The sequence below is a fragment of the Hippocampus comes genome, unplaced genomic scaffold, assembly GCF_001891065.2.
Source record: "Hippocampus comes isolate QL1 unplaced genomic scaffold, H_comes_QL1_v1.1 scaffold147, whole genome shotgun sequence".
NCBI lineage: Eukaryota > Metazoa > Chordata > Actinopteri > Syngnathiformes > Syngnathidae > Hippocampus > Hippocampus comes.
The window spans coordinates 1,304,110-1,320,648 of record NW_017805009.1 but is presented as its reverse complement, the minus strand read 5'-3'; the positions used below and the strand labels follow the sequence as shown (position 1 = coordinate 1,320,648).

Genomic DNA, 16,539 nt, shown 5'->3' with positions numbered 1-16,539 from the left:
ACACACACACACACACACACACACAGATACACACATATTTAGGGTGGCCCAGTGGTCCAGTGGGTAGCGCGTCGATCTCACGTGGATGGTTGTTCGTCTCTGTGTGCCCTGCGATTGTCTGGCAACCAGTTTAGGGTGTCCCCCGCCTACTGCCCGAAGACAGCTGGGATAGGCTCCAGCACGCCCTGCGACCCTAGTGAGGATAAAGTGGTTCAGAAAGTGGATGGATGGATGGATGGATAGATGGATGGATGGATGGACGGATGGATGGATGGAGGTGTGTGTACACACACACACACACACACACACACACACACACACACACACACACACACATATATAAACGCCATAACCAGGTGGCTGGCATAGTCTACCGAAACATCTGTGCGGAGTATGGACTGGAAACCCCAAGGTCAAAATGGGAAACACCTCCAAAGGTGGTGGAAACTGACTGAGCGAAGAGCCTGTGGGACTTCCAGATACAGACTGACAAGAAGGTAATGGCGAACCAACCGGATATCGTGATCATAGATAAAGGGCAGAGGAAAGCCGTTGTCGTGGATGTAGCGATCCCAAGTGATGGAAACATCAGAAAATAGGAACACGAGAAACTCGAGAAATACCAAGGCCTCAGAGAGGAGCTGGAGAGAGCCTGGAAAGTAAAGGTCGTGCCTGTGGTGATCGGAGCACTCGGGGCAGTGACCCCCAAACTGGATGAGTGGTTGCAAAAGATCCCGGGAACAACATCGGACATCTCAGTCCAGAAAAGCGCGGTGCTGGGAACAGCAAGGATATTGCACAGAACCCTCAAGGTTCCTGGCCTCTGGTAGAGGACCCGAGCTGAAACACGAGGATTATATATATATATATATATATATATATATATATATATATATATATATATATATATATATATATATATATATATATATATATATATATATATATATATATATATATATATATTTCTTTTTTAATCCGCATACTCGATTATTCAATACAATTTTATGTTCAACACAATACAAATTATTTTTGCAAGAATGTACAATCACAAATACAAACAAAAATGTGACATTCTGCAGTGTTTGAGTTTAATATTGTGATGTCGTCGCTTTGTGAGGCTCAAGGGCAAAGGATGATCAGCATTCTTGCCTCAATAAATTAAAATGATTTTCACATGCTGAAGATAAACCTGCCTAAAATAGGGCCATTAATCCCCTCCACTTCAACTCCTCACTGGACTTCAGCTTTAATGCCATAATGAACATGCTTAAAGATAGCAAACATGTTATGTAATCTGCTTTTAAAATACATCCACAGTCTTGCGCTCCTAAATGATGTCACTTATCTCCTGTGGATGACATGCATGACAGAGGACCAGACACGAAATAGAAATACACTGAGGAGTTTGCAATTAAAAGCAGCTCGTACTTAATATTCCAACAACCAGTCTGAAACGAGAACACTCAAATGCAGTCTCAAAGTTTTGAATGACAAAGCCTATAAACTGAGCGTTGAGTCAATCAAATTAAATTCAGCTTGCCACCTCGGTAGAAAGCCAGCAAACTGGGCATCTAAAAAGCCATAGACTGGCAAGATTTCGAAGAAGGCCTTCAAAGATGGTGATTTAATGGAGCTCACGCATATGCAGAAGGAAGTAAGAATCCAGCCAAAGGAGGCAAAGGAGCAGTACAAAATGAACTTGGAGCTGAAACTGGAGAACAACAGCATGGAAGAGATATGAGATGAGAAGAACAACACCGGCCAGGACCATACAATTCATTCAGAAATACAGTACTCCCATTGTAATTCTTACACTTGTATTTGCATTGCGATAATACCATTTCCATGAAGGTATTCCATTTGTCATATGTAGTTTAGTCCATTTTGCCCAGCCCTAAAATCAGTCTTATTTTTAACCCCAAATATTTTTGAGTTTAAGCCATTTAAATCGGTTCAGCCATCGTTGTGCACTGCTATGATGTGAGACAGTTAATTAAACACATATCTCGAGGCACCACTATTTGTCTTCACTCAATACGCCTTCTTGTCTTGGGACCCAAGAAAGGCTTATCAAAATAAAACTAGCAACAGCACTAAACATGTTTTTAAAGAAGGAACACTTGGACTTTACTCTCTTTACTGCTTTGTGAGCGTGAGTCTGCTAACTTCACAATTCTTGTGCTTCTTTTAAGACTCCTTGTAACAAATTATCATTCTTTCAGATAAAATGTCCCCAGCCCCAGAAAAAGCTATTGGAATAATACTTTCAGAGATGATGATACTGCCCGCAATTTGTGTGACACTTAAGGCAAATAGTTCCAGAATACTCCTAGAATTTAGGTTGAACTGTGTTCTACTCAATCATGCTTTTACTCGAGTATACTAAAGAGAAACACTCAGGCCTTTGATTTTGTTCGAAATGTGTCAAACTTGTTATCGAATATCGAACATTTTGATAGCAGCAGAAGGTCTGACTGATTGGCTCCAGCAATCCAGGGCTGCCCAGCTAACAATGTCTGTCACAGAGCTGTGTAGTACACAGGCGATAATGATGTTGTGAATGCAGAGATCAAAGTCTCCACGCGCGCGCGATTAAGTTTCCTAATGAACGCATATACAAGGACATTCTTATCACCGAGGCCCACACCGGCCTGTGCGTATCTGTCACTTTCAGACGACCAACCTGTGCCCGCTATGTTACACGCTGCCAAATGAAAACCGCACAGCAATTCCCTCGGTGGCCAGCCTGCTCGTTTGGCTCTTGGAATAAATCATTCACATCCTCTCAGAGTTACGATATCCTATTTGAAAAATGAAGTTTTACGTGGCATCATTTTTTTAAGAAAAAGTTGGTAAGTACATGAAGCAAAGGATGCCTGGCAATTTAGTATGGCTCAGTCAGCTGCGATGTGTCCTTTTTAACTTTTTCTTGAATTCTGCAATGCAATGTTTCCTCTTTTGAAGAGAAGAAATCTTTGGCAATGCAAAAGGAGAGAACACGGGCTTAAGCCACAAAACATACTGAAAATTGCAATACAGAAACCTTCAGCTTGTTTATCTTAATGTGAGATAACAGAATGGCTTGACCCCTCGCTGCAGCGTCTCCACTGAGTTTGTTAGACCGAAATGTTCTGAACCAGCATGATTAACATCAGCTTCAGTCATTACACTAACGGACAGTATTTTAATTAATGACATCCTCAGTTCTATCACATGTTATTTATGCAGATAATTTTGACTCCTCTGTGCCCTGCAATTACGCCCCATGAAGGCGTCTCCGCAGCATAACCCCACAACCTTCTATTTCACTATGAAATTAGCATTTCCGTTGATAAGCGGCAACAGCACCACTATGTTATGCTGCAGTTACTGAGAAAACATTTTCAACTGAACTTGCGTGCTTGCACTGCAGGTACACCTGCACAATTTAATGAGCTCCAGTATAAGAAGTGTGTCAAAAATTGGTGTCATAAAGATGATAAGCTCAGGTTTGATCAACACAATCAAAAAAATATTTGATCAGGGCAGTTAAACTGAAAATCAGAGATGCAATGAAAAATGATTAGACGTGTAAAAAAATGTAGGCCAATGTGTTTTGTGTCACCATGTGAAGATTCTATAAATGTGATTTCCCAATATGTTTACATAAAAACTACATCAAACTCTTGCCTGTCTTCAGAATGTCCACACAGCCAATCAGACACTTCTATTGTGTTTTACTTAATTTTGTCAGACAGCTTCATTGTTCCCCCGTATTCATTTTTGATGAAGGGTAGAATAAAATTAACCTTTCTTAGCAGGCAGCATTTGAGCTGAATTAAGATCCGCTTATGTCGGGAAGGGGAAAAAAACTGCTGAGGAAAAAGAAAACCATTCAGCCTGTGTCTAATAATTTGTGATGCACTACACACCTGAATAGAATACACGCCTGTGTCAGACAATTGGAAAAAATATACACTTTAGAGTACAAATCACAACACAAAAAAGGTTATTCCTTACCTGAGAGTGAACATCTCCACATCAGAATAGGCTGACACTGTGACATAGGCTGAGACAGTTTCTCTCTGGCTGACGGGTGTGGCGGGCACCAAAACCATAAAGTTATGATCCAGTCTGTGTTCAGCCAATTGGAGTGGAATGGAATTCTGGTAGAGCCTCACACCGCCGATCCTTCTTAAAGGCGTGGAAGTATAAGAACCAAAGTGCCCTTCCTGGCTTGAGCGGAGGAAATTTTCCTTCTTGACCTCCTCTGAATGGCACTCTCCTCTCTCTGTGGATTGCAGGATGTAGTAGAGCTCCACTGGGGTTCCCTCAGATGCTTCCAGTTTCTTTTGGCGTCCTGGCACGACACTTGGGGGGCTGAACCAGCTGGCCAAGGGTTCCAGTTCTGCCACGCAAAGCCCCAGCTCCCCCTTTAGCTGGCAGGTGCCGTGTACCTCTTGGGTCTCATGAAACGCAAACATGTGGACACAGGGAAGCTTGTTAATGGCACTGTAGTCATCCCAGTCCCTGCCTGCAATGTAAAATAGAACCTGAACTTTGGGCTTGGCCAGGTGGATCTTGGTATTCATGATAAAAGTCTGAACCTTCCAATTAACCGTAAAAAGTGAAGAGGCGGGAAAGGAGCCTGGATTCTGTAGAAGTTCTATGGGGACCGGTTGCTCCACAGAAAGCGGCCCATAGCTGGAGTTGACTGAGGGCAAACTCCTGGCCTGGTAGATGAAGAAAGACTCGGTACGTGACATCAGGCTAGAGTTCCTCATGAAGTCTTGGTTGTTTTCCTTTAGAAAGAATGCCAAGTCTGTGTTGAGCACCTGGTAGGTGACCGGTAGATATGTGGGGATCGAAGTATATCTCTGCAATCCCTCTACGACTCGGCTGTCGGCAACTGCGGGAGAGAGGGGAGTAGTTGAGTCACATTTTTAGGCTGACATGAGTCTCCAGGTAAAACTTTAATACCGTACGCTTAAAAAACAACAACAAGAAAATACTTCCAATGAACTTAAAAGTTGAATTCAAGTGAAATATAAAATTGTGCCAGAAGCTCCTGGTTGAAAAACTGCAGAACGTACAACAGAAAAGGCAAAATTGACTTTTTTCTCAAAAAAAAAAAAAACTCCAATTTGCTCTGTGATTACACATTTACACCACAGCCTCATCATCTACCACATTATTTATTTCCACTGATCACCCTCTGTAATTGTATGTTGTGACAAAATGCAGCTGTTGATCCTGAACCCAAATGTAGTGATGTTCCAACTTCAAGAATCACCTCATTGCTTCAGATCCAGGCTGCCTTTGAGGGGAAAATGATCTTGGAGCAACAGAGTAACAAACAAGCAGCAGGTTAGAGTTGTTTGTTGACAAGAAGAATTGTTGTAGGCGTTGAGTTACATGGCTAACAAATGTGCAGCAAGCGTAAACGCAGACAGGAACAAAGGCTTGTCTCAGCGTCCCAGGGTAACATCACTACGCTTATGTCTGAGCTTTCAAGTCAAAGCAAAGCAAAGGAAAAGGCTCCTGGTATCAAGCCTTCACTATTTTGCTGTATTTTACTGTCCTCGGAGCAGATGTAAACACCTACTGTAAGTACAAAAACAAACTGGAATGGAATTCAGCATATAGACATGATTTGCCTACCAAGGGTCTATTGTGTAACATAAATTTCATGGACATTGTGAAGCAACCACAAATGGTGGTGAGTCTAATTTTTAGATTTTAAAAAAAAAAAAAAAACACGTTTTTTTTTTTTTAGAATGAGATAAAAAAAATCATTATCAAAACAGTAATGAAATTCTTCGAGGGGTGGACCATTTTTTAAGCTCTGCAGGGCCGCTGTGATAATGCTCTGATAATAATGACACCAGCAAGGAGAAAAATCATCCAGACAAGATGAATCACCCTCCAACCTACTTCAAATTACAGCACAGTGGTAAATAGGGCCGCTTTTCAAGAAATGGGTGTGGAGCTTATTCAACGATGTAATACTGTGGTCAAACTGCGGAGCCTACCTATTTTGAAGTCCAATGTATTCTGTATATGCATTATAAGGAAAAGCAACAAGCTGTGTCTTGTGTGAAAGCACAATTCATTCAATTTTGTCCAGAGGAGATGAGGAAATAAAATTCCAAAAATCTATATTAATTAAATTTAAGTTTGAAGCTGTACTATAATTGGTACCATTTAAATTAATTTAAAAAAAACAACAACACACTAAATCTACTCAAAGTCATTTGTAATGCATGTTTCATTTGTACAAATATGCTTTATAAAGCGTTTTGTTACAGCTGCTGCCGTTGTATAAATAAAAATGAAATGGAGAGTTGTAGGTGTAAATCCTTTTTTGACATGCAGCCATTTCAGTGAATAGCATAGCATATAGCACATGTCACAGAGCAATAGGAAGCCATTTTACCTCACATATAAGCAAACCTCGTTCAGGAAAAGACCTGAAAAATGTCAGTGTGACAACTGAAGCGACGAGAAAAGAATATTCCTTGAAAATATCGAAACCCAAATAGAGTAAACGAAGTCAGAAAGATGAATACTGGTAGATTAAGAAAAGACAAAGATGAATATATTAGTTTGGCATTATATTGGTTTGGAGTGTGAATTGCCTGGCCTGTATAAAAACCTGTAAGCCTGGAGTCACACTTGTCAACATTGGGCATTTTCATTCACAAACAAGGCAAATTTTAAAACAGACCACTTTGCAAACAGGACATCGATTTGCATTATTGTCTGGCAACAAGGCATCACTGTTCAATCATTTGTCCAACAGGTATTACAGAGGATGAACATTAAACATTTGAATATTAAAAATCAAATATGAGAGAACAACAATATGATGACTGTTGATTTGTTCCGTATCAAAAATTTTGAATGCACCAAATGAAAGGTGCAATATTAATGGCATTAGTTGGGGAAACGGTTCTATTAATTATACATATCAGAAGACACCACATTTGAGATTCATATTTCTTAAACAAATCATGTTTTGAATAATACTGATATAGCAGAATAGAAATAAAAAGAGAAAAATACCATATTCCGCAAACAAATTGTAATCCACAGCATGCATAATTAAATTAACCTATCCTATGGAATTTAATTAAAAATAATAGCTCGCACAATGCTGACCCAGAAAAAAAAATCAAATGTTAGTATTTGCTGTTCTCATTCTCTTTATGTGAATATCTTTGTACTTCGAAAAGATGATTTGCTGACCACGTTGAAAATGTTTGCTCCCCTAAATTTTGGGTGCACCCTCATTCATCCTGAGGGACTCTATTCACTGTCTAAGGGAGGAAAAAAAATTAGAACTAGTTGTATGAGATAATGCTGATGACAACCGAGTAGCCTAAGCCTCGGCTATTTTCAATGGAAAATTCAGTAAGCCTGCAAAGACAGTTACAAGTTGGTCAGAGGGAGAGGAGGCAGGTCTCAGATGAGCGGTAGCTACCAAGCATCATACAGGCAGAGACTTACTTAGGCCAGCTCTGGGGGACTGCGGGAGCTTATGTAGTCGATGAAATGGGACTGATGGAGCAAAAAGAAAAGTAAATGAACATCCAACTCTTTGAGGGACGCCAGGAAAAGAAGGGAGGGCCATGTTCCTCCTTCCCATTTCTAAAATAATATAGGTGGACACAGTGGAATAGCTGTCTGGGTGACTGGATGGTCAGTTTCTGCTTCATCAAACATGTCAAGACTCACCAGAGGAAAGGCTCAGAAGCTGAACAGAAATCAGCAGGAAGCAAATGTGATAGCTTTAAAGGTGGAAGGAGAAAAATGTGTTTATACCATTACTGGATTGTATTCAGTTTCCAATGACCATCAAACATTTTTTAAAAAAACCCAGATTGTCTGATTGCAGTTTACTGAACAATTACACTACGTGTGTTTTGACAACCAAAGAAGACAGAAATGGAGGATGAGAAAAAAATTGTCTCGTCCCATTGAATCACATTTTCAATGAATAAGCGCTATTGGATTTGTGACTTGTCTATGTGTGCCCTGCGATTGTCTGGCAACCGGTTCAGGGTGTCCCCCGCCTACTGCCCAAAGACAGCTGGCATAGGCTCCAGCATACCCCATCGACCCTTGTGAGGATAAGCGGATCCGAAAATGGATGAATGGATGAATGGATGAATGGATGGATTTGTGACTATGAGTCAAGAATAATAAATACAATATTTCCTTCAGGTATCATTTGGAGATGATTTATGCTTTTGAGTAGCCGAAAATTTCAAGAAAAGAGGAGTGTGGAAAAAAAATCAATACATGACACAGTATGGCATTACTCCTTGCCGCCCTCCATAGAAAAAGAATCATTCAGGCAGACAGAAGTCTGCGGAGTCTGCCTGGCTGATAAGTACAAGGTATCAAGGGGGAAGGTAACACCATAATGAGAAGTTTTGAACGGAGAATGTGCTTCCTAATGTTTGACATGAGCAGAATTAAATGTGCACTTATTGCTCCTTCTTAACGTTTATCTTAAATGAGGTTTTGTGTGTGTGTGTGTGTGTGTGTGTGTGTGTGTGTGTGTGTGTGTGTGTGTGTGTGTGTGTGTGTATATATAATGTTGGCAGGCTGCAAAGGGAACTGGAGGGGGTGTTTGTTGCTTTGCCTCTCACGGATGGCCACATTTAAGATGCTAAGAGCTAATAAAGAGTAATGGGCTTTTGCCTTCTCTTGGGGGAAGGAAGAGCTATTTTGAGTTCATGAGAGAAAGCATCATCTCGGGGATTAAAGAATATCGACCGATGAAGGATAAATACTGCAACACTGAGCCACTGGCCTATTTGGGGGAAACTGGATGAAAAAAGAGGAACGGAGAAATCACATCACTGTTAGTGGCTGCTCTGGTCAGTGGGGGTGTCATTAAGGGTTTTCTGAGAAGGGCCTCCAGGTGCTGTGACATGTCGGGAACAGTGTTATCACAACAGTGGACGGCAGAGTCGGAGGCAAAAGCCCAGAGCCTCCTGAAAACAAAACATCCTTTGAGCCATTCCGTGTACATGGCCGTGGGCCAAAGGGGCTGAAAGTATTTGGCTTCCATGGTTGAGACAAGCAAATATCTGTGTACCAATCAGTATTCCTGAGGCTACACCACACACTAAAACATAAACTCTGCCCCGGAATTAATCTCTAGCTCCCCGCACACGAGCTTTGATTGGAGAATGATATTGTAAATCAGGATGTATCAACAGATATACAAGAATCATGACGGTAGCTTGACATCATGTGGGAAATGGTGTTGAAACTGCTCTAAATCAAGACATCTGGCTTTGAAACCCCCAAACACACTACTTGTTACAGACTATTTATTAAATTGAAAAACTTCATACAGTTAGCATAGAGGGATGACTTGTTCATAATGAGGTATAGTGAAACAGGGCAAGTCAGAGTTGTACAGATCCTTCCAAAGTCAACACCTTCAATAAACATTGGCCAATGTGTAAGTCATGTATAGGGTGTCTTTATTGAGGACGAATGTTCGCAACTGCAGCCGCTTTGAGATCAGGCTCGACTAATTGGCTCGCTCCACAAATTAGGTTGTTTTCATTGATATGGATTTTGTTGTTTTGTTTCTTTGTCTGCAACTTTATGTGAAGTACAGCCCATCAAATGCACAGAAGCTTTCACGTGTAGACGAAAAATCTATTTCCCGGTTTAAGCCAGCAAGACATCGCCGGGTGCTGGCCGGCCACCAGCTAAACAAAAATACAATATAGACACTTCATACATTTTTGTGTTTTCGTACATCAACATTGAACCATAGTTACAATTTCATATGGGTATGGACCATGAATGAAATAGTGCCATCGTGATTTCACAAGCGTCGTGCAAAGTTTCCCGCCAGACCTCGTTCATTCTGAGTGGAAAGCTCAGTCTCATTCCATTGACCGCCTCTCTGAGTCATCGGCTCATCGTCCTCACTCTCTGGTGTCGGAAGCCCTCCGGCAGCTGCCCAAAGCCCCCAACCCCGAGGCGGGAGCCACAACTGTTGGGCCCGGGGAGTGACGAGGGTCCGCTCTGTGGCTGAAGACCTCTCATTCAAGTGAATGGGCCCAGACAGTGTCACGTGTGTTCGTGAAAATTTGTACCCCAAGCTTAAATATTTCATCCATTACTACATGTTTAATTGTTAATATGGTTCAGTATTATTATATTTAAAAAAGTATTTAATGTATTTCCTGTATTTCTATGACTTTGGCGATGGCCATTGGGCGGCTTTGTCTCGCTTGCTGCATCGCTATCAGACAATCAGTTGACAGTGACAACACGACCCCACTCAGCACGTTCTCCAGTGTATGCTATTTGCACAGAATAAAGTCACAGCAAATTCTTTGACAGCAGATAGTAAGTTCCTAAAAATAAATATTCTAGTTCTCCAAAGATACTCGGGCAAGGGGAGATAAGTGCTTCTAAGTAAGATTAAATCAGAGAGAAAAGTGGAGAGCTTTCACTCACCAGTGACAAAATAAAAACATCGCCAGCCCCCAATACAGGTCACACTTTTTTCCGCAGGCTTCCTATCCAGCTGCCAAGATGAAGTTTCATCGTGTGATTGACAGTGGCTTACTATCCAGCTCAAGTTGTCAGTAGCGATCCAAGAGGACAAAAGGGATTCTTCTTCAGCAAAGAAAAGAAAAGCTTTTTAATATGTTAAGGGAAAAAAAAAATTCGCATGGAAATGGAAGATGATGATAATTTCATGGATGCAGTGTATGCTACTCTGCAGAAACAACAGAAATCCCCCTCTCTGAGTTATTCTCAGCAAGCCTCACAAAAACATGATTTTTCCAGGTAAACTAATGTGAGATGGAAAATCAAGCAGAGAGGGAGATGCATTATCGACACTGTACTATGACACATTCTAATGATTCTCTTGCTGTGAAAATAAGACATTGTGGTGAAAACTACATACATTAAATGATCTATATTCACTAATCTGCCTAACTTGCTCATATCATGGAAATAGAACACTTCAGGCTGTTAAGTTTTCTTTTAAAAGTACACACGGAGAGCAAATCCACCAGACCATCACTCATCGCTCTATTATATGCAAATCCAAAGCTGAAACCAAGACATTGGAATATATATTTCAGAGGAAAAACAATCCAGGTCCATGTGCTGTGCAGTAATCTCGCTTTATTTCTGACAAGCACAAACTGCCAGCCTTCTGAGAGACGTTTCCACATATTGCACACTCTCTATCATTTCTTTGCTTTGGGAAACAGTAAATATTATGGCGTGACAGCCAGTTATCGTTATCTGATCATCGTTTTATTGCGCCAGTGGAGTCATTCAGCCCACGTTAAAGTACTTCCTAGTGTAAAATATGTCTGTCTGTATAGATTTGACTCAGTTTCTTCCTAAATTAGTCAGTGGACTGTAAAATGTGCTGTCAAAAATGAAAAATCTTGCTAAAAACCTGGATGCCTATGGGATGCACGGGAAGATTCTGATCTCTTTTAAAAAAATACTGGGACAGCAGTTGGAAAACGTAGCATCTGTCAAGAATACTTCATTGGTACCACCATTATTTTATTGAGTTGCGGTATGATTTCATTGGATTACATCAACAAAAACCTGTTAACTCATGGTGGGGAAAAAAAATCCGGTCTTATTTGGGTGACTGATATAATTCATACGTACACTTTATTGTGCAGGAAACTAAAAGTGTATTGTGCAATACAGCCATGAGCTCATCAAAAGAAGTGACATTTGGCTGAGTCAGCAATTAGATGCCATCCGTTAACAAAATGACAGGCAAGCAGAAATTGTTGCTGCAGTGAATAAAGAAAAGTAACTACATATCTAAATTAACGTTTTAGGATGTGAGTGTGCGGAGTCAATCAAACCTTTTGGTTCATATTTCTGTCTGCAAACAAACGACAGCTGTGCTGAGGCAAGACTGGCTCAAGCCACACATCTGTCTGTGGGTTTTGTGGGGGTTCATTTTTCATCATCAATGGCTGAAATTAACACAAGCTAAAGAACAAAAACAATTATAGGTAAAGGAAAGAGGAACGTGGTTTGTTTAAAAAAAAAAAAAAAAAAAAAACAATCCAAATTATTTTTTAAAACAACCTGGTTTATTGATCTTCCATCCATCCATCCATTTTCCGATCCGCTTTATCCTCACAAGGGTCGGGGGGGGTGCTGGAGCCTAGTTTTTTGCAGGGTTGGAGAGGGAGGTGGGAAGGATGAATCTTGGCCAAACGTGCTGCATTATTTAATTCCACAGATATATACAACATGACCTTTAAATATTACGATAGTCATGTGTTTGTGTTTTTGTGACCCATTAGGTTTTGACTAAAATAATCTGTGTTTGTGGATCTTATAGTACATGACTAGGACATGTGTCATCCATTTATACTTCAATAAAAATTAATGAGCGACAAACTTTCTGATGGACATCACTTTTGTGTTTGTATCTTGACAAATATTTAGGGCATATGTATTATAATGAGGACAAGCTGTTTTTGGATAATCTGACATTCTGACATGGAGTGACACATACTCAAATGCGACAAAGGTGAAAGAAAAGTCACTTTTAAAGCTACTCCACACACAGTCAAGTTACCCTGGCAAGTTTCCCCGACTATCAAGGTTCCTGAACTCCGTTTTAGATATTGCTGGTATAGTCCACATTTCTGCATAGAGCATATTTCCAGGCTTTCTGACAGGTCAGATTAAGAAGTTTTTAAATAAACTCCGCTGCCTCCCATCGGCAAAAAGACTAGATAAATTCAGCAACTGACAAGCTTAGCAATTTTATATGTCCTTTATCCTTTTTTCTGGGCCCTGTCCTTGGCATGGGTGTTGCTAAAAGAATTATGCCTACTTAGCACTGTAACCCCTCTGTCAAAGCAATATAGATCATATTCGTGTTAATCCCAAAGAGGCTGTAGAAAATATAATTTGTTCAAGACGTCAGACATGTGGACAGTCTAAGATGACAAAAGCGCTTCAGTTACTTCACTCTTCCCAGCTAAATTAGCCCTACGAAATAAAACTTGCAATCATGGATAAAGACATCAGTTTGAATTTCAGAAGTTATCGTAGAGTCAAGAATTTATGGTAAGAGATTGAGCTGCCGTGGCAACTTCTGAAGTTCTGACTGATGTCTTTATCCACGATTGTGACTCCTTTGAGAACAAAGAAAAGAAGCATCAAAAAAGACAACAATCCAAGTCACAAGCAGCTCACCAGGCCTAAGAGTGATTTTAGGTTGCTTTATTCACACTTATCTTGTGCGAGGGAACAGTTTGCATGTCATTTGAGAAAACCACATCAAAATCTGCCTTATTGTCAAATGATCGATACCAGGAGTTTTGGAGAAATGAAATGTAGGTTAAGACTTGTCAGAATCATCTTGTTGGGATGATTGTAAATGAAAAAAAAATCTAGAATGTGAAGATAATTGTTACCAAGTGTCGCAAAAAACTATCTATGGGAGGAAATGTTGAGATGGATGCTGAGATGCTTGTATGCGATATACTTCTTTTAATAACTTTGATGTTAAAGTGAAACTGTAACTAGAGGCTACTTTATGGTGTCTGTATGTTGTCTTATTGTTACATTTCCTCATATTTTCCTCTTTAGTCCTAATTTGCATTGCTATTTGTGCCATTCTCATTTGGCTTGGGGTGACTATCCAATTTCAGAGTTTTTACGGCCTCTGGGATGGCGGGTGGGAATCAGCTTCAGCAGATATTGGGTCAACACAAGCTTGGATAACACTCCTGAACACCAAACCGCCAGTGAGTCATGTTTCAAACACTGACAATATTGTGACTCCATAAATCTAAAGCCCCTTTTTCATGTTAGCTATTTCACAACGGACCAACCAGCTTTGCTTGGCCCTGAGTAGTCGTTCTTTCATTAGACATTTTTGGGGCCTTGTGGTCACAATGGAGCCGCTTTTCAGAAACTCTTCTGAGATAGTTCTCATAGGCAGGTCGACTTGGGCTGAGTGGCGGCCGTAGCATCACTGTCTTCTGATTGGCCGACAGGTCTCTACATTTCTTAAGTGATGTGGCAAGGAAATCCACTGCACACACCCATTTCCTGGTTTTAAAGCCAGTACCCAGAGAAAGCCCACGCAGGCATGGGGAGAACATGCAAACTCCTCACTGGAAAGCTGTGGCTGGATTCGAACCCACGACCTCTTAACCAGCCACCCCATTCACAACCCGATTCTTCTAGACTGGCACCTGTGCGCTCGACTTCATAACGGGCATAACTTCATTTTCATGCCAGCTCAAGTCCACCATGTTTGGGGCCGTGTTGCACCCATTTGGGTACTCCGGCACATGGAGTTTCCCTGCCACAGATTCATCCGACAATTCGTCATTTTCATGCCGGGGCAATGGTATAATTCAGTGTGTTTGTCAATGCGGTCGACATGCTACGTCTCACTGGGTATTACTTCTGTGCCCCGTGGCGTATCTCACAATTTGATGAACAAAAGTTGACAACATTTTCAACTTTTCAAAAGGAGTTTGATTAACAAGGTGTAACGCGACTAAGGTAGTGGCATTCCCTCAGGGCCTTCAATGCTTTCTTTGCAGGCGCAAACGCTTTCAGAAACATAAACCTACATTTACAGCTTGTCGTTCATTCATACATATGACAATGGGACAATCCCTCTTAATCATTGTATAAATCAACTCACTGAATGAATCCTTATCATCTTAAAAATATTTTAACCACATTCCCGTTACTATGGTATGTCACATGCAGACTCATAGTCCTGCAGGTGCAAGTCAGTCTCCAATTGCCCACGTCACATGCATGGCCGACTACATCATCCCCATGAGCAGATCTTGCAGTTTACCTGCCAATGTCATACACGGATTCCAGTGAACCTATTTCTGTTTCCACAATGTCAAGCACGGAAGCATACTTGGGTAAACTGCACTCCGAGCGCCTTGATTTTAATGCAAATGAGGAATGCCACCACGATTGACCAGGAAAAGGTTCGTTCTATCCCACCATGGCGCACAACGGCGCGAATGCCCCATTCTACCTGTGCAAAGTTGGCTAAATACTAAATAAAAGGAAATTCAATCCATGCACACAGTTAGATTGTGCTTTGCGGGAGGCTTTAAAATGAAAATAGGGGCCCCTCCACTCACTTATATGGGTTTGAAAGAGGTAGCTCATAAAAATTGTGCCTGACAGAGTAACTTGTACTAATTAGTGTTTGACATAGCTATTAGCATCACACTGATTAGTCAGTAGTGAATCTCTCAAAGCTAATTGGAGACATCCAAATACAATACACTTGCATTCCAATTTTACGATGCCCTGATGTGCAAATCAAAATGCAATTGTATTTTAGACCAGGAATTGGCAACTCAAATGATGGAAGGAGCCACAATCTTTCATTAGCGCTCCTGAGGGCCCGCACAAGACCACACACTTCCTAAGCAGATATATGACAAAAATGTCATTTAAATATGGAAAAAATATATGCATAAGACTGTTTTTTTTTTTGTTTTTTTTTGCTGATCCAACGTGCATCACAGTACCTTAATATATTTCATCATCAATGCATGTATAAAAGATCCTGCCCTTCAACAACAAACAGTTTGAGTAATCCCCCTCAAAAAAATACACACATTCTATGATTGGGTTTTATTTCCCCAGTGCATTGTTCAGATACTTTGATAATACGAAATGGTCAATAGAAGTATGCTGTTAGTTTGTTTTAAAAATCCAAATTCTGCTGCATGAGCACACCATTTGAATAACAGAGAAGCTCACAACCACCATTTCAACATACTCTCGACAGTCAATCAGCCACACTGCAAAGAAGTCAATGGGCCTTGACAATATGTACCTGTCACTTCATTGCCTCTAATGCATTGGCCGCTCATACCTCTAATAGACTGCGACAGCTCCGCACACATGCATGTGCTCTGTTCTCACAGATGCCAGATGACTGTGATCTCTCAAATAAAGACGTCATAGCAATTGTGAGTAGAAAATGCACTTTTTAAGGCAGGAAGAAAAATTGGCCAATCAAAGGCACAACAATAGGACCCCTTGCAGAATATGAAAACATCCATCCAACCATTTTCTATACTGCTTATGTCATTAGGGATGCGGGTGATCTGGGTCCTGCGACTTTGGGCAAAAATCAGCATTAATTATGGAGGTTATAGTTTATGATGGTGTAAAACTGTATTGCATCATGTGAGTTGTGGGATATTTTCTTTGCTCAACAAATTCTGTTTGGGAAATACATTTTGAGTGCATTCCTTTTGTGTGAGTATGACAGTGTCTTATGTTTTGGGATATGGTAAACCTGACAGTTGACTTTTGTTGTAAATAATAAATAATAAAGACTTTCTTTCTCTTTGGTATAATGTTTGATCTCTGACGCTTGGCTCTCCAGCTAAGTAGGATAAAGATATTTGCTTAAAACAAACAAACAAACAACTGTATGTAGATTAGCTACAATATAAGCATGCAGCCATAATTTTCAGGATCCAGTGCATCATAACACACACA

The 16,539-nt window shown here is 40.6% G+C and overlaps 1 protein-coding gene across 1 annotated transcript in view; it reads right to left on the bottom strand.

Annotated features, from left to right (window-relative positions):
- The window catches only part of LOC109511630 (transmembrane protein 132C), a 112,382-nt gene that overhangs the window by 90,993 nt on the left and 4,850 nt on the right, over window positions 1-16,539 (bottom strand). Inside the window, exon 2 of the mRNA XM_019862856.1 lies at window positions 4,003-4,891. Within this exon, the coding sequence (XP_019718415.1) occupies window positions 4,003-4,891 (889 nt within the window). The remainder of the gene's footprint in view (window positions 1-4,002; window positions 4,892-16,539) is intronic.